We start from the raw sequence: 23,196 nt of genomic DNA, 5'->3' as shown, positions 1-23,196 counted from the left end.
TTGTTAAAAAGCAAAAATAAATAAATAAATAAATAAATAAATAAATAAATAAATAAATAAATAAATAAAGCAAGCAAGCCAAGGAGGCCAGTAACTCTTTCCTTATGTGGTTACAAGCTATATGAAAAGCAGAGGTATCTTTGAGGGTGACAAAGAGTCCTGTCAACTTCTCTCAAAAATGTTTGTGCTACAGATTTAAAGGAAATATTTTGGGGGTACTTTATAATGCTCAGTGAATGGCCTTAAGTTCTTTCTAGAATTTGTTGAGTAAGAACAGATGCAATTGACAAATGACAATTACTACAAATGACATTACTACAAATATTCTCCTAAAATTCAGATGATTTTTAAAAAATATATTTAGAGTAGCATTCTGATTAAAGTTGAGACATAGGGGCACCCGGGTGGCTCAGTGTTTGAGAGTCTGCTTTTGGCTCAGGTCGTGATCCAAGGGTCCTGGGATTGAGTCCCGCATCAGGGTCCTCACAGGGAGCCTGCTTCTCCCTCTGCCTATGTGTCTGCCTCTCTCTCTGCATCTCTTATAAATTAATAAATAAAACATTAAAAAGAAAGAGCTGAGACATAAAATATAGTGACTTGCAAAGACATTATATGAGTGTCTATGATACAATGGTCTTACGATGTGACCTTCCAAAGGTCTGACTGGTCTGCATATACCATTTTAGAAACTAGAAGAATGGACAGACCACTTTTCCTTCAAGTGATCTTTACTAATGATCAATATTTTCAGCCAGGCTGATACTTCGAAGTTGTCATGATAGAAGATGCTTTGATGCGCTGGTATTCCTGGTTGAGAATAGAATCATAATCTCCAGAGCCCAGGAGAAGAGATTGTAAAGTCAGCATCCTATTATTTCCTCTGCATGACAGAACGAGGCAATGAGAGGCATTTCCTCAGAATGCTCCGGTTCATCAGCAAGTGCTCAACTGAGTTTTTAAAGAATTCTGTTGAACAATCTTTATGGATTAGTTTTATTTGCTAAAGTGGTTGATAATGAACTTTCAAGTGATACAGACTTTAGACTCTATTCATTCAATACCCCTTTAAAAAAAGATTTATCAATTTGTCTGAGAGAGAGAGAGACAGAGAGAGAGAGAGAGAGCCCTTGAGTATGCAAGTTTGTGCATGAGTCAGCAAAGGTGCAGGGGGAGAGTCTAGAGCAGACTCCCCACTGAGCATGGAGCCTGACTCGGGGCTCAAACTAAGGACCCATGAGATCACAACCTGAGCTGAAACCAAGACTCTGAGGCTCAACTGATTGAGCTACCCAAGTGCCCTAATTCAATACTCTTTTTAACTGATAAGGAAGTGTAAACCTGGAGAGATTCAGTGATCTCTTTGAGTCCCTGCAAGTGACTGGAATGTGACTACACTCAGCCTTCAGATTGGAGTCCAGAAAATTTTTCAAAATTCTATGAACTTAAGTTAAAACAAAATCAAAGGCAAAACTCTGGGGAAAAGATATTATGAAAAGACAGTTTATAGCTGGGATGTTATATATATATAAGATATATGGTGGTCAAATAGATACAATATTAATATATTATTATATACTATATATAAATAATTATATATATAAAAATATACACACCATATACTCGAGTATGCCTGTTTGTGCATGAGTCAACATAGGGGCAGAGGGAGAGAATCTAGAGCAGACCCTCCACCAAGCGTGGAGCCTGCCCCATAAGGACCACTTCTGTTTTATAGTCCCTCAGCTACTGCACAGTATATTTGACTTGAGAAAATTATGCCTGGAGAGAGTGTGCCTACGAATCCTTGTAGCCTAAGAAAAGGCATTAATAAACATAAAGCACAAAGCTTATTGTTCAGAGAGTTTAACTTTTGAGCTGAAAGATAAAAGATCACAAAATTTACATTTCTGCTGCGAGTATGAATCTTTGCAAATGGGCAGCCTGCAGAGAGGAGAGGGAGGGCTTGAAGGAGGTGCTGACATTTTCTGGGCCTTTGTGACCTCTTCAGGGAGCTGTGAACCATTCCAATCAGGCGCCTTCATCATCGCTTTCTTGGCAAAGACATATTACCCCTCTCAACTGGCAAGGTTCTTGGTCCATCAACTCTATTTCTTCTCATCTTTGCCTTTCTCTACCGCTTCATCAGCCTGCTGTGTCATGCTCTCTGTGGCCCTGCCGTATGGCTTTACCAACTTACTAAAGCCGGGGCATAGCTCTTGGCACGTCTGTTGACTTTGTACTTTTCCTACAAAGAATTACCCTAGGAGTATAAATAGAGACTTGTTGCGGTAAAAAAAAAAAAAAAAAATTCAACTTTATAGGGTCAAATATATGCATACATTAATCATTCATATATAGCAGCTTTACGAAATGAATTCACATTATTTTCAAAATGGTACTTTAGGAAGCCGGTATTGGGTCCAAAAAAAATGATCTGAAGACATAATTTGACTTGTAGAATGTAGAGCAGTGATTTTAAAACTATTGAAACCCTCAGTTGTATTGCAGAGTATCAGTGAATAGAACAAGGAAGAGAGGACCGATCTGGTTGACCTGAGTGAGAACAGGGTGGTCTGTAACCTTGCCTGTTGTCCAGTTTCTGTTCTGATTCCCAGAGCGGCCAACTGGAGAGTCACTTATCTATTTGGCCACCAGATATCAAAGTAAAATTATTACTAATAATTAAATTTGTCGTCGTTCAGAAATGTTGATGGCAATTTTTGGTGGTATGAGCGGTAGTTATTTATCATGGTTGAACATCTCCACATTTACCTGTTCCGTTTCTTATCACGTGGCTGATCAGAAATGTGCCTGGACCTGGTTTATGCGTATATAGTAGGAGAAATGTCATCTGTTCCTTCCAAGATATGTGCTTATAGCCTGAGGGAATTTTGACTCTAATTTCCATTTACTATGCCAAAGTGGGTATATTTATTTTATGTTGCCTTGTTCTTGGCATAAGAGTATTTTTATTTAACATTGTATTGTGTTATCATATGTCCTTGTTCAAAACAAGAGGCTATTGTGCTTTGGTCTTTGTTGGATGGGTGACAATTGTTAGAAGTGCAGGAGATTTTTTTTTTTTTTTTTTAAGATTTTATTTATTTATTCATGAAAGACAGAGAGAGAGAGAGAGAGAGAAGCAGAGACACAGGCAGAGGGAGAAGCAGGCCCCCATGCAGGGAGCCTGATGTGGGACTTGATCCTAGGTCTCCAGGATCACACCCTGGGCCAAAGGCAGACACTAAACTGCTGAGCCACCCAGGGATTGCCCGAGATTTTCTATTTTAAAGTAGCAAACAAGGAGATCTATCTTTGTTGCATTTCTGGGAAGTTTGAATAATGATTAATTTTTAATCTTCTCAGATATGATTGTTTTGTGTTTTGTAAGTTGGGACAGTGTTTTAAGAATTTTATACCATATACTGGTCTTTTATAAAACAATATATGACAAAATTTAATGAGGACTCATTTTAAGTCTTATATAAACTAATTGAGATCTTGATATAATGAGGCCTTTCATTCTTTTATTGGTCAGGGTAATGCCAGCTGCTACAACAAACAAACCTCAAGTCTTCAATGGCTTTCAACCATCAAAACTTTAATCCTTAAATCATGTAACAGTCCAGTGGCTAAGTGGTGATGTGATGTTAGCCAGTGATGTCGCTGGCTAACTGGTGGGCCTTCTTATACATGTCGATTCTGTGACCTAGATTCCTTTCACAGTGTGGCTTTGCCACTCTGTAGATTTTCTGCAACTAGCTGTCAGGCGAAGGGGGTAACGAGGCAGCCCGCTTTGGCCTTTAATTGCCCCATCAGTTGAGATGGAGGATAAGTCACCCTCTCACCCAAATACAAGAGAGTCTGGCAAATGTGGCCCGTGTGGGTAGCTCTTCCCAGGAACAATTTATACTTTGGAGAGAGGTACATAAATGTGTGGTGGGTGGTTATTTCATCCATACATCTGGATTTTGGGGACTCTCTTCCAAAGAACGGTTCCTGAGATGTTGCATTATTGTAATGTATGCCAGGCTAAATCCTGAGGAAAATAATGAAATTTTAAAAGGCATATCATAAAAACAGTGTAACAAGAATACGAATTGAACATTAGTGTGAAATTTAAGTTATTGTTCTTAAGATATTTTATCTTTTCAGCTATTTAATTTCTAACATTTTACTAGAAACCGATTTTTTTCCTACACTCAGACTTGCCCACTAATATCTTTATTATACCCATGATAAATATAAATAGTTGTAGTATATCTGGAAGACATACTCTAAATCTCTAGAAAATGAGAGAAAGTGAGATGTAGCCATGTTAATCTTTTTGAATGAAACTCAAGCAAATGAAAATTTATTCTCAAGCTACATTTTGCCAAATAATTTTACTTAGCGATGAATTTATTCTAATAGGATAAAAAATTAAGTATTTTTAGGGATTGAACATTTACACTAATGCTTCTGATTGCTTATCACCCTGTGTTTCTGAATTGTAAGTTTTTTTTTTTTAGTTCTTTGTTCTATCTGGTGTTGCTGTACATTCTTCCCTCCTTACATTTTCCCGGGAGCTTCCTTCAGCCCTGCAGTCTCTTAATCTGTGTCTGTTCATTTCTTACATTTCTCTACGGGTCTCTCTGTCTTCTCTTTCTGTTTATGGACTTCTTCATCTGTGGACAATGGAGAATGGTGAGATTTAGATTAGACATCAGTAGTATTGAAATTCAAAATGCCTCAGTGACAACATCCATAGCCTTGCCATGATCCTGTAAGGAGCAGAGGGCAGGTGTTTAATGCCTGAAATCAGTGGGATCACCGCGTACCTTTATGTGACAATCTGTTTGTCACATCTTTGTGTTCATCCTTGGCCCAGAAATTGTGATTAAGTTAGAACTGAACATGATTCTTCCTCTCGCTGTGTTTTTTTTCTTTTCTTTCAGCGACAACCCACACATTTCCCCTAACTCCTTGCTATGTCTCCTCAAGTGCATTTCTTTTCTGTCATTAACAGCCCAATTCCCACTCACCATGGATAACTAGAGATATAGTGATAGCACTAAATGACAATGAGGCAAAATCACTGAAAACACACAAAAGAATTTGTGAGTCCAGCCATCTGTAATCTAATTGTTTCAAGTCTGGAAAACTATCAAAAACACTTATTTGTAATTCAGTTTGTGCTAGAAATGTCAGAAAACACATAGCCAGATAGGATGATTCAGCGCCCAGGGCTCTCTGGAGTGTTCTGTATGAGCAAGAGTCAGGGAAAATATGTAAAAATGTATGGAAAAAAATCATGTGAATGAAAAAATATAGATTGATTTTCTTTAAGATATACTATTATCTTTTTGACTATAACACGTGACCGAAGTTATAAGAGTGACAAAACTAACAGCAGTATATAAACCGTGAATCAGCAAAAATTAATCGATTGATAGTGGATACAGAAGAGAGAAATAAAAGAGATGTTTGAGTCATTTCTGTGTCTGAGCTATAGAAAAGCTTTCAAGGTCTTCATAGGGTAATTATAAATAAAATGTTAAGAATGATTCTGGAAAAAAACTTGGAATCAAGAGATACTTAGTATAATTTTAAATACTTTGTGTTGAGATGAATCACAGTTCCATTTCAATTATATATGAATAAATAGTGCCTAGTTTATTAATAGAATTGAAAAAAATTAGAAAATTGTTTACTTTCTTTTTGTATCCCACAAATTAAGAAGTTTACCATGTTCTTACTCTTCTTAATCTTTCCTTCCCCCCTTTTTCCTGAATGTCACATACATGTGTTAAAATATTAATGATTTTTAAATAGAAACTGTGAAACGGGATGCCTGGGTGGCTCAGCAGTTTAGTGCCTGCCTTTGGCCCAGGGTGTGATCCTGGGGTCCTGGGATCGAGTCCCGTATCGGGCTCCCTGCATGGAGCCTGCTTCTCCCTCTGCCTGTGACTCTGTCCCCCCGCCCCTCTCTCTGTGTCTCTCATAAATAATTAAAATCTTAAAAAAAAAAAGAAATTGTGAAACATCAGTCACTTCCCTTAGAAGATTCTTGAACACAAAAAGAGCAGGCTTTAAGATTGTCATATGCCCAGTCCCACGGCTCAAAGACAATTTTAGATGCCCCAGGATCAGTGCGTTCTGTGGTCTCGATTGTATGCACCGCAACACTGAGGATTGTGTGGAACTTCTTTTGGTTCACAAAATGAGAAAATTTTGATCAAACAATTTTAGGAATATTCTAAATTCAAGTGATTACTAAATTACTCATATGGTTTGAACCTCAGAAATCCCTATAGCTTCAGGTGTCCTCAGATCTCTGGAGAATCAAGCTAGGTTTACTCATTTGGTGTTTGTAGCAAGAGTCCACATAAACCCTTGGAAACAGTGGTCATTTCTGATGCTCTATCACAGTTGCAGAGCACATCAAAAAATGCATCCCATGGTATATTTATTATTTGCAGGTTTATTCATGAGAACTACGTGGAACCTAGAGAAATACACTTGGCTCATGACGTGTCACATCGTTACATTCAGTTTTCTGATATTTGTATCATACAGAATAAAACACATGTCAGCACCTGAGAATCCCAGGGACCTCGTGCTGGAGTTAGAGCAAGTACAAAGTAGGGGTGATGTGGCGAGAGATATATGGTAAATGTGGAGCTTAGAGCTGAAAGATGTAGGCTCAAGTTTCAACCCTCCCTCTTACTATTTTTGTGACCTTGACCACATCACTGAACCTTTCTGAGCCTTCTCGTTCTCATGTTTGAAAAGGGTGGGAACAATTTCGACAACCTCTTATTTGGTTGTTGCGAATTTTGTTTGTTATTCGTCTATACTCTTTCTCATTCCACAAAGGATTTGGAATGACGTGTGTATATTTGAAGATAACGTGTATTTGTCAGTGCTTTGTAGATTATACAAATATAAGCTACCAGACATTACTTTCGGGACCCTTTGGATTCCACTTCATTCCTTAGAATGAAGTGCTTTTAAGCAGATGTTCCAGAGACTTCCATTTAATAATTTCTAAGAAAACAAGTATTTATCCATGTGTGACATAGACTGGTTATAGGTACCGATTTAAAATAAGCCCACATGCCCTCGTGTGTTTGCATCGGGGAAAAAATAAAATAAAATAAATAAAATAAAATAAAATAATAAAATAATAAAATAAAATAAAATAAGCCCGCAGGAAAGGAAGACTGCCCAAGACCTTCTGATTGAAAACTAAGGGCAGCTAATAAAATTATTGGATTCTCACATTAAAGGCCACACTTAATGGCCTTTAATTGAAAAGACTTTGTATAATGACTAGAGGTCTTGAGGATTGAGTAACTCTTTTCAATACATCTGTATCCTGTTAATCATAACAGGCATGCACAAACATTCACAAAAGAGTAGAACTCAGAGGGATGAGTTATTTTTATTCAGCTTAAAGACAATGCTTTCGGTGCACTTGGAATTGGAGGATACCTCACAGTAACACAAAGGCTTTGAAATATCAGTGGTCTACTAGTCCCTTTAATTCATTTTATTATCACGTGCCATTTGCCTTAATCTTGAGTTACTAACTGTGCTTATCTGCCCTCTGCATCTAAAGCCTCCAGAAAGATTGCTCTGGCATGGCCTAATAGCTTTTATCAGCTCACCCAGTGGCTCTTAAGCTTTGATGCTTGAAACCCAGGAGTTAACCACATGGTGCCAAGCCCTTCTGAACATGTCAACTGCTTTCCTTGGTAATTGATTGCTGTTTATGCCAAGGCAGCCGCAAGCTCTTCTCCTCCTTCCCTTTGTCAAAATGCAATGGAACTGGAGCACAGAAGACATTGGCTTTTTTGCCACACCCCCTCCAATTCCCCTGGCTTAATTTTCTGAGAGAGGAATTCCTGGGCATGTTGTGAATTGCAACGAGGTTGGACCCTTACTTACTTTTGTCTTATCGTTTAAGTTCTTTGATTCCACCCCCCCCCCCAGAATCTATATAGTATATCTGGCTGATAGTAAAGTTGTTAATAATCTATACATTTCAGCTTCTCTGACAAACATGCTTGCTTTTCCTCCTCTTCTGCAAAAATTGTCTAGGGAGATTTATTAGGTGAGCTTCTGTTGTCTTTTAAATCTACCCCCAAATTTTATAAACATTGAAACTTTTTTCAAAAGTTCATCCACTTTCTCATTCATTTGGGAAATATAAAAAATAGTGAAAGAGGGAATAAAGGGGAAAGGAGAAGAAATGGGTAGGGAATATCAGAAAGGGAGACAGAACATGAAAGACTCCTAACTCTGGGAAACGAACTAGGGGTGGTGGAAGGGGAAATGGGTGGGGGGTGGGGGTGACTGGGTGGCAGACACTGAGGTGGGCACTAAATGGGATGAGCACTGGGTGTTATTCTGTATTTTGACAAATTGAACACCAATAAAAAATAAATTTATTAAAAAAAAGTTCATCCACTTGACCTTAAAGCTCATGTTACACAGAAAAATTGTAAAAGTCACGGAATGACTTTTTTCCCTCCTTTATGGTAAGTAAAACTGCATTTTTGGTCTTGATCAGAGCTTTGCAAAGCTCTTATATATGATTGCAAACAATTATGATTTCAACAATTATGATTTCTCTGAAAATTAAGAGTTAAGAGATTGAGGACCCACATGCATGAGAAAGAGAGTACATCTTAGTGGTTAAAAAGCTGTGACTTGAGCTAGGATTGATCAGTTGACTTCTGGGTTTCTACTTACCAGTTCTGTATCTTTAAACAATTATTTAGACTCTCTTAGACTTAATTTCCTCATATACAAAATGATGATGATGCTTCTAACTCACAGGATTTTCTGAAGATAAAATGAGGCAAATATGTAAAGTACCTTATAAAATATCAGGCACATAACAGCCACCAAGTAAATGGCAGTAGCTAGTGCTATAGTTTTTGTCATTAACAAGTGGAGAAAAAAAAGTTGGATTTTTTTTTTTAGGATTTCCTTCTGCTAAAACCAATTCAGAAAACATCCCTCAGACATACCATTATTTTGAAGCAGAAAGTGAGGAGGTTGCCTTGGAAAAGCCCAGCTGAGGCTAGATTCTATGCTGGGAGGGTCACAGCCCAGATCTCAGACTGACTTCCCCTGCTAATTTGCAGCGTCCTATGATGGGACTTGTCCTGGACAGGCTAGTTACTTCACTGCACTTAACAATGTCACCTCAGTTTTTATTAACAGAAAACTTTATACTTCTTACTCCCATTCTTGCAAGGAATAGAGAGCCTCTCTCTCCCTGCCTCCCTCCCTGCTTCTCTCCTCCAGAGAAGGAGCTTAACACACCATTTGGGATGTTAAAAAAAAAAAAAAAAGAAGAAGAAGAAGAAGAAAGAAAGAAAAGATTCAAGTTTAAAATCACACAGTGAATGTTTGAAAAGCTGCACATATACCTGCAAGTTCGCCTTCTTAGCCCTTTGCATTTACGTATAGTCTTTCTTTCGAAGAAACAGAATTCATCTTTAGTATGCCTTATGCCACTCAGTCCTTTGTATTTAATTGGCCTAGTGATTTCCTCTGCTGAAATTTAGCATTTATCAATCACAACTAGCAATGCATGTTACGGTGCTAACAGAAAATTCCACAGGACCCTCTTCACACTGGGGAAGGGGAACATCTGCTACTTTTATATCAGGATGCCAGGATTTAGAGGTCAATGTGTTTCCCCATCAAGGCTTCAGGCTTTGGGGATCAGGGGAAGTGTCAGGCTCCAAGCAGCATAATGAATGGCAGTTGCTGACTGGCTAGCTTTGCCTGTTCTCAACAGGGGATAGTGCTGTTCAGCATAATGAGCTGGGACTTTGTGTGCTAAACATACCCAGCTTGGGGAGTGAGGCAGGCTGTGCCTTTTTTTTTTTTTCCCTCCCAGCTCTGAGCTGTATTTTCATCTTGGAAGAAATTATATTGAGGTCTTCATTAGTGGCACCCAGCAGGGTCTAAGGCCCCATGAGGGCTGATAAGCTGTATGGCTAAAAAACCCATCAGCCTTTGTGCAGGGAGCTGAAGGTTTAAGTTGCTTGAACTGGAAAGAGTCTGAAGAGGTGATTATGTTAAGCAAGTAATGTGTATCGGTAACATGGAATCAAATTATTAGGGTCAGTAACTCCTGGCTTTGCCAGTGCATTAAATGAAGACATAACATTGCATTTGTGCTGGGTACTTCTTGATGCCACAGAGTGTCAGCACTGTCCGGTCATATGTACTTCACAGCATGTCACCTCTAATTTCATGGGATTATCTGCACTGTTGCTTTAATAGATACTCATGATCTTGAGCTTCCTTTGAACTCACAGCAGGGCAGTGCAAAGTCATTACTGTGAGCGCTTCTGTGCTTTTTGTGTCATATATAAAATTATCATCACTATCATTTAGAATGGTAGATCTATCTTGCTCTCATGCATCCCAAAGTGTACGACTTATTTGCTGATAAGGGAAGCTATCTAAGGCGGAAAGCTGAATGGGAAAGATCTTCTTGGGGTCTAGCATTAGAAAGGTGGCAAGGCAGTCAATTAGTATTAGAAAGGTATATAGACCCGTGGTTCTCCAAGCGCGGTCCCCCGGTCAGCAGCAGCACAATTGCCCAGGAACTTGTTAGAAAGGCAAATCCTACTGAATCAGAGACTCTGAGGTGGGATCAGCAAACTGTTTCAACAAGCCTTCCAGGTGATGCATGATCGAGTGTGAGAAACACTGCCGTAGCATTTGTGGAGTACAAGAGTGGGATGGCCCCATATGTTCTGAGGGTAGCGCAGTAGACAAGACAAATGAAGTACCTGTTCCCATGGACCTTATTAAATTGCAAAGGACTGTAGCACTTCACCCTGATAAAATATGCATACTCAACAGAGGCTATAATTATCATACACACTATTTTATTCTTTGTTTGAATTAGCCTGTTATGGTACCGTCTTCGCTTTCAGAGAATGACTAACAAAAGATAACTAATAAGCAATTCCTTTGTGCATTTCAGAACCATCCCCCTTGCAATATGTATATCCATGGCCATCGTCACCATTGGCTACGTGCTAACAAATGTGGCCTACTTTACGACCATTAGTGCCGAGGAACTGTTGCTTTCAAATGCAGTGGCGGTGGTAAGTCCAAGTTGGGAAAATGCCAATTTGAATTTAGGTTAATGAGTTGATGCAATTTTATAGTAGTTCCCTCCAGCAGAAAGTGTTTTGAAATTCGGTAATCCCTTCTTGACCTGAATGATAATGAGCATTTAAAAAATTTAGAAGACACCTTAGCATATTCCATTTAACTGATATAGCCAGAGCCCTATATGATTTCTTGGCACTGTTCATTTCATACAAAACGTTTCCCCATATTCATGCTTGAAAACACATTTCCATGTGTGCATGTGGAAGAGAAGAAAACATTCTTCCAACATGACTTGCAGGATAGGTGGGCAGTTACTGAATTTAAACGAATGTATTTTTTGGTCTGCAAATTGCAATTTATTCTGTACTCCTTCCTGTTTGTAAACTTTTTTTTTTTTTTAAAGATTTTTTTATTCATTAGAGACACAGAGACAGAGACAGAGAGAGGCAGAGGGAGAAGCAGGCTCCCTGCAGGGAACCTGAAGCAGGACTCGATCCCGGACTCCAGGATCACACCCTGGGCTGAAGGCAGGGGCTAAACCGCTGAGCCACCCAGGATCCCCAGTTTGTAAACTTTTCAAACTTAAAATCTTTTTTTTTGTTGTTTCCCCGCAGTGCCACTTAAGAATTTCCAAGGGACCGTATGTGTTTGTTTTTTTCTACTATATCCTTTTGAATACCAATAATGGGATATTATTAATTTTTGGAAATACTGAGTTATTCAAAGTTAAACAGATGTCATTGCTCTAGCACTTCTCAGAATATTAAAGATGCTAATGTGCATTTTTAACTCCCTAAGAAGCGGAGACTCGTAATTTTACAGCATTTTCCAAAAATTTACTTGACCCCAGGACCATCTTTGCCCTCAAAGGTCATGTTATGAGACTGTCAATCTGTGACACACACTTTTAGTTTTGTATAAAAACTTAACTGGTAAGAAAGCATTTGTTCATGACCTCATAACAATGAAGAGTGAAAAAGTAACTTCCCATCACCAGATGTCAGTTCCTTTTAAAAGAGTCACTATTACCTCATGTGGGCAACATCCACAGGGGACAAATTATCTCATTTCATGGGAATCTATGTACGTGTTCACTGTATTAAAAAGAGACTTTCCCGCTGCCATAAGTCCCACCAGACAAGCCGGTGTCCAGAGCTTACTGATGTCGGGTCAGTCGTCGCATCTTACTAGACAAAGGGCAGCACTTACTTTTAGAGGGTGATGTGGTCCATTAATTACACAGCACCGGCTGCATCAAGGACAACTAAAGAATCCCACATAGTTGTTGTTTTTTTTTTTTTTTAAATACATCCTTTATGGAGATTCGCAGTATTGTATACGCCATGGCGGAGAAGGAAATTTTGGAAGTCTTGTTTATCTTTTGTATTTTCTGTGGCTCGATTTTCGCAGACCTGTATATGTATTCCAGCCTATTTTTATGGGAAACCATGAAAGGAATTGGCCGATTCCTGAGAGGGAGAGAGTGGCTCAATAAACAGACATTCAGCTAATGTGATTATTCTGGACAAGAGATTTTCAGAACCGCTTGTATATGCGGTATAAATGATTAAGTCATCGATTATGTCTCTCTGGACCTCTGTGTTGTAACAGGGGGACTGGTAGATGAGACAAGTATCTGTGACACTTCTCAGGGTACATTTGTACTTCGCTGTAAAAATGTGGCTTTCTAGGCTAAAGGGAAGGCATTTTACAGAAGGATTTCTGTCCCTAATAGGAGAACTTCTGAACTGAGCTTTTCCTACTTACCAGAATCAGAGATGATAGATATCATAGTTGATAAAGATTCAATAAATGGATCATTGCATTATGAAAGTAGAGAGAAGGTGCTTGTTTAGACTCTTGCCCATAGTTTTGCAACAAGCAGTGCCACGGTGCCTGCTTTTGATTATTGTCCAAGAAGTCAGTCTGACCCTAACCAAAAAAGAAAGATTATAAAACGTACACGTATCAGCAGGCCAAGAGAAAGTCATAGAGCGAGTTTGGCCTAAATTGTTTCATTTTATTCCACTTTCTGGCAGAGCATTAATTTGCTTCATTCTGTCTTTCACTAGACCTTTTCTGAGCGGCTCCTGGGAAATTTCTCATTAGCAGTCCCGATCTTTGTTGCCCTCTCCTGCTTTGGCTCCATGAATGGTGGTGTGTTTGCTGTCTCCAGGTGAGTGAGTTCAAGCATTTCCAGAAATGCATTTCTGTTTTTGAGATTGGCTGTGATGAGGGTAGTTTTAAAAGGAAAAGAAATAGTGCCTGCAAAGCTGTTGTTTTTAAAGAGACATGTAGGATTGAAGTCTTCGTCTGAGCATCGGTAGCATGGCTCGTTCTGCCCATTAGAGGGCACTGCTTGTCTACTCATAGTCTACGCTGCAGCTGGGCATGGAGCAATTTTTCTTTTCTTTTCTTTTCTTTTCTTTTCTTTTCTTTTCTTTTCTTTTCTTTCTTTTCTCTTCTTTTCCTTTCTTTCTTTTCTTTTCTTCTTTCTTTCTTTCTTTCTTCTTTTATTATTATTATTTTTTTAAATAGAATGTCTGCAGAGTTCAACAACAGCATTTTATTTCTGGTGATAAAAATCTTTTGTTTCTCCAAGGGTGACAAGAAAAAAGTAAAGTAAGAGACACCAGAAATCACCACCCCGCCATCTGTATCCCTTTGGTTTTGTTTGCTGCAAAAGTCCCTTTTATTTTACCATAAGATTAAGATCCAATCAGAAAAATGTAACTGTTATGTGTGTGTACACGTGCATGTCTGTGCGTACACACATTTGCATGTGTGTGTACATTGGACTCGATTGGATTGACAGCACACGTACGACACTCGGAACCTAGAACTATTTATATGTAGGGAGAGCTATGCTGAGTCGGATGTTGCTATTGTTCCTCCTCAAAGAATAAGATAAATGTTGGCAGATTTTATAAAATTCGAAGGCAGGTTTCTTTTGATGTTTCTCTGCCTTACCGGGACAGCGGAACCTGAATAATCACCTAAGAAATGTCAAACCAGTTGCTATAATAGTAGATGCAAGTTTTCTCTTAGATTTCTGGATTTTTCCCTTTGAAATGATCAATTTTACAGTCAATTCCACCCACATTTTTCTCCCATCAGGTTATTCTATGTTGCGTCTCGAGAGGGTCAACTTCCAGAAATCCTCTCCATGATTCATGTCCGCAAGCACACTCCTCTGCCAGCTGTTATTGTTTTGGTAATGCATATTAAAAAGTATACCTAGATATAAGCTTGAATAACAGGTTAGCGAAGAGGATTTCAAAGCAGAATTCAGATGGTGCTTTACTTTCCCGTTCATTGCTAAATTGGCTCTGTGTATATCTTGGTGGAGTTTGGGAGGCAAGATATTTTCCATCGCTTCCCTTTAGTCAGTATTTCTGATGCATATTTGATGCGTTGGGACCCATCACTTCTCTTTCCCCTTTGTAGAAACTCGCGAGGTCTAAGGGAAATGATTACCTTGGCTCCTGTCCTCGACACAGAGCCTCACAGAAAAGGATGTAGAGCAACAAGTCCCAGTTCTGCATACTGAAAGTGAAGCTGAAAGCCCCAGTCCAAAAACACCTAGAGGTACATCGTAGTATCATAGGCACCTTATAACGAGTTGCATACAAAATTATAGAAAAAAAAATCGCTGAAGCCCTAGGCACTGCAGTGATTCTGTGATTAAAAATGAGATATTTGAGAGCAACTCTAAAGGGAAGAAGGACAAAGCACCGCAGCTGAAATTTGGGTTGTAGAATTCTTAACGCAAGGTGTTCGTGAAGTGTGGGACACACGTGGCTGTGTCAGGTGTAGAAGCCCTTAAATACCCATTGGCAACGTTCTGTTCATTTTCACCTGCTATTTGGTAATATTTTTGTCAAGTGGACTTGGCTGTCAGGAGCGCCACAGACTATACTGGACATTCTGTTTCATGCATTTGTGTCATTACGTTTCCTTGAAAGCTCTCCAGAAAGTGTGCGTACGCTCTGTGCGGACTCTGGAAGTCAACGTCACTTGTGGGAACAGAATGTACTATTCCGTGAAGGGGCTTTCATTTCATTTCATTTTCATTTTCATTTGAAGCCTCTGCTATCAGTGGAGCTGCCCTTGGCATGTGGAGCTGCAGAGACTTGCTAGGCTGATCTCTGGGCTTCCTTCTCTTCTGTGCTCTTGAGGGTCACACATGGCAAGCACACGGGCAGAGCAAGTGTTGAGGAAGGGGAGGTCAATAATTTGCATTCAGGAGACGACAGAGTCACTGAGAGGTGCCTGTGTTTCCAGGGTGTGTGTAGCCAAGGGCTTGTCAGGAACCATTTACAGAGCTCTCTGGGAATTTTCTAATTGGGTACACTTGATTTTCAGTCTTAGTTATTCGCTTCTCATCTCAGCCTCTGGGTCTTTAAATGTAAGTCAGTGAATATCCTGCGTTTTACACTTTGGAAACACGCTCTCTTCTCTCAGATGAAAACACACACACACACACACACACACACACGCACAACGGAAAACTGAACATCTGTATAAAATTCCATCTGATTAAGTGGTAATGATGATGCTCTTCCCAGGCTGTTACTGGTGCGTAATGGGGTATAAGAGCAGAATATAGATAGGAAGTCAGTCGAATATAGGTTTTTAATCACTGTCGTAGTTTATCCGTGTAACTAATCATATGAAAAGGGGAATCGTAATGTGTAGTGATGTTATTGTTTGTTACCAGCTGTGTTCTCTTTTGACTCACCGAGCATGGTTTTTCTCCCCCTTCCCCCTTAGCACCCTTTGACGATGATAATGCTCTTCTCTGGGGACCTCTACAGTCTTTTGAATTTCCTCAGTTTTGCCAGGTGGCTTTTTATTGGGCTGGCAGTTGCTGGGCTGATTTATCTTCGATACAAACGCCCAGATATGCATCGTCCTTTCAAGGTAACCTCAGTAATCTTTTTTTTTTTTTAAGATTTTATTTATTTATTTATGAGAGACACAGAGGGAGAGAGGCAGAGAGAGAAGCAGGCTCCATGCAGGGAGCCTGATGTGGGACTCGATCCCGGGTCTCCAGGATCACGCCCTGAGCTGAAGGCGGCGCTAAACCGCTGAGCCACCCGGGCTGCCCAGTAATCTTGATGGGTTTCCATAAATCTTTCTTCTAATACATAGTCTTCTCGTTGTTATAAGTTGGTGATGGGGAGCTTGGGTGGGGACAGCATCCTCTGGAATCAAATGTTTAACTCTCTCAGTTAGTGCCTTGATGTTGGATTTATGTTAGCTTGGAAAAATAACTCATCGGGTCATTTATGTGATGTATACCCAACTTTGTATGTCACTTTTCTGAAAAATGTTGCTTTTTCTTGGATGTGTCTAATGACCCCACGTGTTCAAAGTGTGGGATATGGGATACTTGTGTCTGTCCGCTGAGTAATTGTGGATAGGCGTGCTGAGCCGGGGCGGGGGGATACCTACAGAGTTGCCACTAATTGAAACTCTAAAAAAGACCCTGCTTTTTGAGTATTCTTAAATGTTATGACTTATTACGTTGTCCTTTTTCTACATTATATGGTCTAGAAGGAATAATAGTGTGAATACACAGGGCGTGTGAAAATGTATGTACGTACCGCATTCACCATTGCGAAGCTTTCCTTTTGGGAGGGCTGACGAATGTTTCTCGTCTCTAGCTGCAAACGTTCATGGATTGATCTGACCTCACTATTTATTTGCTTTTAAGAAATAACACAGAAAATGTCGTCAGTCGTGTTGTCAGAATTTGTTTCTAATTACATCCATAGCCTAATGCTAGCAACATCTTTATTAGCGGTTGAATAGGAGTTGGTCTGTTTTATTCCTGTCAGTTCTTATTGTGAGTCTCCAACAGAAAATCAATATGCACTGAAAGGCTGTAACATGTAACAAGCAGCCCGTGCTCTTGACTCCACATTAAAGCAGATTCTAATCATAATTATCCCAGAGCCAACCTTTTAAAATAAAAAACGTCAGTCATAGTGGTACTTACCTAGTCAAACAATTCAAACAAAGCATCTCCAATGAAACATGCTTATTTATCCTTAGGTTTTATTCTATTCAAAATTTAAAAAAAAATTAAGAGAGTGTGGTTGCTCCATTCTGTGTGCCCTGTTAAAGAGATGCTGCTAGTAAGGTAGGTCAGCTGGTGCTTGTCACCGCCTCACGCGGCTGGTGGGGATCACCCAATCCAATGACTGATGAGCTCCTCTTGAACCCACCTTCTGTCTCTGGAACTGTTTGAAATGATTTGTTTTCCCCCCCTGTGCTTTGCTCCAGGTGCCGCTGTTCATCCCAGCCTTGTTTTCCTTCACGTGTCTCTTCATGGTTGCCCTTTCCCTGTATTCGGACCCATTTAGTACAGGGATTGGCTTCATCATTACTCTGACGGGGGTCCCTGCATACTATCTCTTTATTATCTGGGACAAGAAACCCAAGTGGTTTAGAAGACTGTCAGGTAAGACTTTTACACAGTTTCGGGACCTCTTGAGAGACCGTGTTATAGAAAACCCAGTCTATGGGTACACACAACCATACCCCCACACCCCCCCCACCACACACACCCCTTAATGTTCAACAACGTGAGCAAGGCAACTGCTCATTGAAATACATTTTTGCATTTTAATTAGGACTAGCAGAAAAAGCAGGAAGGATGTTTGGGTTACAGCCGTTCCATCCTTGCAGGATATTTTAGTTTGAGCTGCTCTAATTACTTCTTAAGAGAACAGCTTCTTTAGATAGAATTTTATCAGCAGTTCTGGAAATGACCTCATTGCCTTCCCGACTCCCTTACTAACCTAATTATTTTCTACTCTGGGTTGAACTCAGTTTATTGATTCTATATCATAACATGCTACCTGCCGAGTGATGTGAGATTGGGTAGGGAGTGAGGCAGAGACCCACAGAGGGTCCTCCATGTCGTGATTACGACACAACCCTGGTAAATGGGCATAGTGAACCGCAAAGGGTCCTAAGAACAGCAAGAACACCGAAGAGAAGAATAACAACACCTCCCATGGATTGTGTGATTTCTGTGCGTTAGCACATATTTGACCTTATTTAATCCTTATAACAGTGTTCTGAGTTGGCAAAAGTTTATTATCCCTGTTTTATAGATTTTGAGTCATAACGTGGGAGAGTTTCTGTGCCTTGTTCCAAGTCATGCAGCCAGAATTCAAACTCAAGCAGTGTTGTATTTTATAAAAATCATCCTGGGTACAGGGAGGGTGGATTAGACAGGGTCAGGGCTGAAGAGATTCAAGACTGGTAGTTACCACGGTAACCCCGCACAAGGATTAAGAAAGGTCTGACCGAGGACAAGGCCCGCAGAATCCAAGAGAAAGTGAACCATGTTAAAGGGGGAGAAAGCAGAAGGGCTTGGTGACCAGGTAAGTTGGGAGAAGAGGCAATATGGGATATGAGGAGGTAGAAAGGGTGCTTGGGAGCAGCCTCTGTGGAAAGCCTACCCCTCTGGAAGGGTCTCTGCTGAGTAAGGCCCTCCTCTCACATCATCTCATGTCATCTCATGTCATCATCCACAGGCTCTGTGAGAGAGAGAGAGAGAGAGAGAGAGAGAGAGAGAGAGTTTGTTCTTCTCTCCTCAATGGGAAACTGGGACTCAGGGACATAGGGAATTTATTTCTGCGTGTACAGATTTTAAACCATTGAGCTAGGATTTGTACCCACAGCTGCTGGGCTTCAGAGTCTATGCTCTTTCTGGGGCACAAGAGACAAGTAAAAAAAAAAATGTAGCCAGAGGCCATGTTTTTGCCTGTGAGTTGGGATGAGTGTAGTGAGTTTAGAGAATGATTGTTCTTTGCATGCATTTTCATTGACTTCTCTGACCATAATCCATTCTTAAAAGCCCAGCAAGAAGTTGAGGGAGATTTCTGATATTTCTGATAGAATTGTTAATAAATAATGTCAGTGTTACTAAACCTAAAAAAAAAAAAAAAAAAAAAAAGCCCCTCAAAACATGTATACATATTGGCTCACCAGTGTGCTCCACAAACTCATTTAGAAGTCAGCCATTTAGGGATCCCTGGGTGGCGCACCGGTTTGGCGCCTGCCTTTGGCCCAGGGCGCGATCCTGGAGACCCAGGATCGAATCCCACGTCGGGCTCCCGGTGCATGGAGCCTGCTTCTCCCTCTGCCTGTGTCTCTGCCTCTCTCTCTCTCTGTGTGACTATCATAAATAAAATAAAAATTAAAAAAAATTAAAAAAAAGTCAGCCATTTAAAATGGACTTTTGCTAAAATAATAATAATAATAATAATAAAATAATAAATATATAACTAAATATATAAATAAATAAAAATAAAAGAGAGTCTTGCTACTGTTCTTTATTAGCTTTTAATTGGTGTTTGGTATCTTTAGACCTTATGCTACTATTTATATCTAAATTTTGTTTTCTAGCCAGCAACACTGACTCCCTGAGGAGGTGTTATTCTAAAAGTTGGGTTCCTTAAGGCTAACAAGGGCCCACTGATTGTCCCGCAGGGTATTTCACTTCTATTTCCTATTAGGTCACACTCGTTTTCTGTGGAGTATTTGTAGTTAGATTTTCTCTGTTGTAGGCAATACACACAGAGGCGTTTCTGAAAAGGGAAAAGGATCTTGTTAACCAATAACTGCCCATAGGGTTGCTGTCCTCATTACCAATGCCTGGAACAGACTAGGGATCATCATTGCAAGGTCTGTGTGTCTCAGACCCCGGTGAGAGAGAGTTCAATTCCCTGAGAGCCATGGGAAAGCCCGTGAACTGAGGGAGGGAGGGCTGGTAGCCCTGGAGTTGGGCCATGATGAGGCGGAGCTTGATGAGAGAGCCGATGCCATGCTTTCTCCCACATAGTAGGCCTTGTGCTCCGCCCATTGGGAGGCAGCCAACTCTGAACATCCCTTCCCATCGCTTCCACGTACATATTTTGCACCATTCCTTTGTCAGTGCCTACCGACTTCCAGTTTTCACACTAGATCCTTCTTTGACACTTTTCCATGCTTATGTGATCTTGAAATTTTTTTGTTTTTTTCCTGTCTCTAATGATGTCTCAAACATCTCCAAGGACTCCAAATTTAGTGTAGCCATTTGCGAAAGCAGCCGCGATGCAGCAGTCCCATAATGGTTATTCGGATCTCAGAAATGCCATTAAGTCTTACCAGGGAGCATGGCAATTCTGTCTTTGAACTGCGAGCCTTGTAACCTTTTATCTTTATAGCCGCCTTGAAAGTGAGTAGCAAAAAACAACAATCCTCCATAATTTTGTTTGATTTTCCTCTTAGGCAGCATTCTTGTAGTAAAATAAAGAAAATTCATAATATTTATTGCTGCAATAGCAAGTGTTTTCCTAGCCTTTGGCCAAAACAAAACACTCATACACGGACCCACAGGCAGCCGAGTCTTGCCCACCACCTCGCCTCCTCTCCCAACTGCCTCCTTGTTAGGAAAAAAGCTCGGTGTGAACGTGCAGAGCTTCTGCGATTTCATATCAAATGTTGTTGTTGTTGTTGGGTGACATTCTCTAGACTTTCTATTATCATTTATTTTCACCCTAATATACACGAACCGGTCAGCCTCCTGAAATGATAGTTGATCAAAATACATCTTAACCTAAGGTGCCTTCACATACGATGCGAGGTTCTGACCAGCCTTCAGAAAATAGTGAAAAGCTGCTTGGTACAGAGAGCCAGGAATGTTCAGAACCCGAGGATCTGAGATTTGCAGGGATTTGATGAATTTCTCTGGCCACAGGATGCCAGTATTGAACCACGTTTTGTCTGATAGCGTTCCTAGGGTGAAAAGAAAATGTGCTCTTAAGGGAATAGTCAGATACACAGAACACATTTTTCTGCCATCTGTGACAGAGTCGTGAATTTTTCTGGGTATTTATTTATTTATTTATAGAAACACGAGCTTCTCACCAGGGAAAATGGGGCGGACACCCCACTGACCGACTCAAATACATGGAGGTAGCTGGAGCTGGCAAGCTCCGGCGAGGGCTGGCGGTAGCTGTTTTGCTTGGCTGCCTCCATTTATCAGCCAGACTGTGTCACAGCCCAGATGACTGGGTTGACTGGGAGTGGATCCCTCTTGCTAAAGCGAGATATGGAGGATAGTAGAGTTGAGGCAACACCTTTGATTACAAAGCATCATACCGAAGAGCGCCAAGCAAAAGCATCATAGTCCATCTCTGTAGACAATGACTTTGCAGTTCCAGGGTCCTGAAAGCATATGCTGCTTACGGTGTGTCATTGGCAACCTGCCTTATGATGCCTCACTGAAAGTGCCTCACTGATGGCACGTGACTGGCTCTTCGCGAAGACTGTAGTACGATATTTTAAGTTAAAGTGTGATATTTTAAGTTAAGCTGGCCCTACATTTCTTAGGGGCCCGAACCACCTTCATTGTAAGGAGAAATAAAACGAGACCATGCATGTGAAAAGATTTGGAAGACTTTAAAAAAAAAATGTACTATTAGTCTTACTCTGACTTGTGGGGAAGATTGGTTTTGTTCTAATACTTCACAGACTTACTCAGTTTTGGCTGCAGGACCCATGCTTGTACCAAGTGTGGTCGGGTAAATCGGATTTTGCAAAGTCAGTTGTTGTTTCAGCTGAATTCAAAACTACTGAACACGAAAAAGTAAAGCTGAAAACACTGCAATTGCTGTTTGCTCTTCTTGTAGCTTGCAGTTCCTGAAAACACCAAGTGTAGGCTTGTTGGCTCCACTTTACCTAAAAGGATGATATCATGGAGGAGCCCCTGGGTGGCTCCATTGATTAAGCATCTGTCTTTGGCTCAGGTTGTGGTCCTGGGATCTACTGAGCCCTACATGGGGGCTCCTGATCAGTGGGGAGTCTGCTTCTTTCTCTGCTTCTTTCTATTCCTCTGCCTCTCCCCTTCTTGTGCCCTCTGTTGTGCTCTTTCTCTCTCAAGTAGATAATTTATATATATAAATTATATAAAACTTATAAATTGATAATATAATAATAAATATATTATTTTATATATCTATAAGCATATATTTATTTAGAATTATTATATTATATTATATTATATTATATTATATTATATTATATTATATTATATTATAATTTAGAGAGAGAGAGAGTAGTATCATGGAGTTGATTATCCCCAAAGTCAAAAGGCTCATGTGATCATACGAGCATGGAAGCAGCTGAATGCCACATGGTCCTCATTCTCTGTGGGCAAGTAGGAAGCTTCCACAGAGGCTTGTTGGGTTGCTGAGAGTACCCCTATCTGATCTCATCTTTGGAGGTGACCTAGAAGGAAAAGCTGGTGTAGTTCCAACGGCTAAATCAGGGCCACAGTCAGTCACTCTGGCCGAACCTCCATTATGAGGAGAATTATTTAAATCTCAGGATCCCAAGAGCAGATTTAAATCGTAGGAGAGAATGTAATAGGAAAATTTGAACGTGGAAGAAGAGAATGGGTGTGCGGAACTGGAAAACAGATTCTTTGGCCTCATATGTCCTATTAGAATAGAAGACCTAAATGGAGCTTTCAGAAAGGAGAATGTCACAAAGCAAAGAATGTCACTAGCAAAGCATCAGGATCCCCGAGTTGCTCTTCTTTTATCTGGAGCCGATATAGTTCTGTGACATGGGGAAATAAGATGTCTAAGAAAGCAAAAGACTGGGGGGCCAGAATGCAGAAACAGACATTTGGGTAAGGCTTTTGTTCGGGAGATACCTGCATGAATAGTCACACACACACACACACACACACACACACACACACACACACACACGCGTCAATCATTGTAGGGATTAGTTCAGGGAGGGAGAGATGGAGAGGATGTAAATTTAACCCCAATGCTTTGCAATCCACCACTGAAAATGCCTAAAATCTCCTACTGTTTCAACCTATCGGATAGCCCTGGCTCCTTCTCTGCTTACAAAAGCCATATATCCCATACCGCTGATTGGTACTTCCTTTTCAACAATCTGTTTTTCGCAGATAATTTTACCACTTCCCTTTTCTGTAAACATGGACTTTTATTACTCTTGAGCACTCACTTGTCCTCCACGTAT

The 23,196-nt window shown here is 40.3% G+C and overlaps 1 protein-coding gene across 1 annotated transcript in view; it reads left to right on the top strand.

The window, feature by feature from the left end:
• The window catches only part of SLC7A11 (solute carrier family 7 member 11), a 77,495-nt gene that overhangs the window by 45,391 nt on the left and 8,908 nt on the right, over nt 1-23,196 (top strand). Inside the window, exons 7-11 of the mRNA XM_055317070.1 lie at nt 11,000-11,123; nt 13,206-13,309; nt 14,251-14,347; nt 15,907-16,056; nt 17,425-17,602. Coding sequence (XP_055173045.1) covers nt 11,000-11,123; nt 13,206-13,309; nt 14,251-14,347; nt 15,907-16,056; nt 17,425-17,602 — 653 coding nt within the window. The remainder of the gene's footprint in view (nt 1-10,999; nt 11,124-13,205; nt 13,310-14,250; nt 14,348-15,906; nt 16,057-17,424; nt 17,603-23,196) is intronic.

Source organism: Nyctereutes procyonoides, unplaced genomic scaffold (assembly GCF_905146905.1).
Source record: "Nyctereutes procyonoides isolate TBG_1078 unplaced genomic scaffold, NYPRO_anot_genome, whole genome shotgun sequence".
Classification (NCBI taxonomy): domain Eukaryota; kingdom Metazoa; phylum Chordata; class Mammalia; order Carnivora; family Canidae; genus Nyctereutes; species Nyctereutes procyonoides.
Note: the sequence above shows the minus strand (reverse complement) of the source record. Positions and strands in the feature narration are given on the sequence as shown.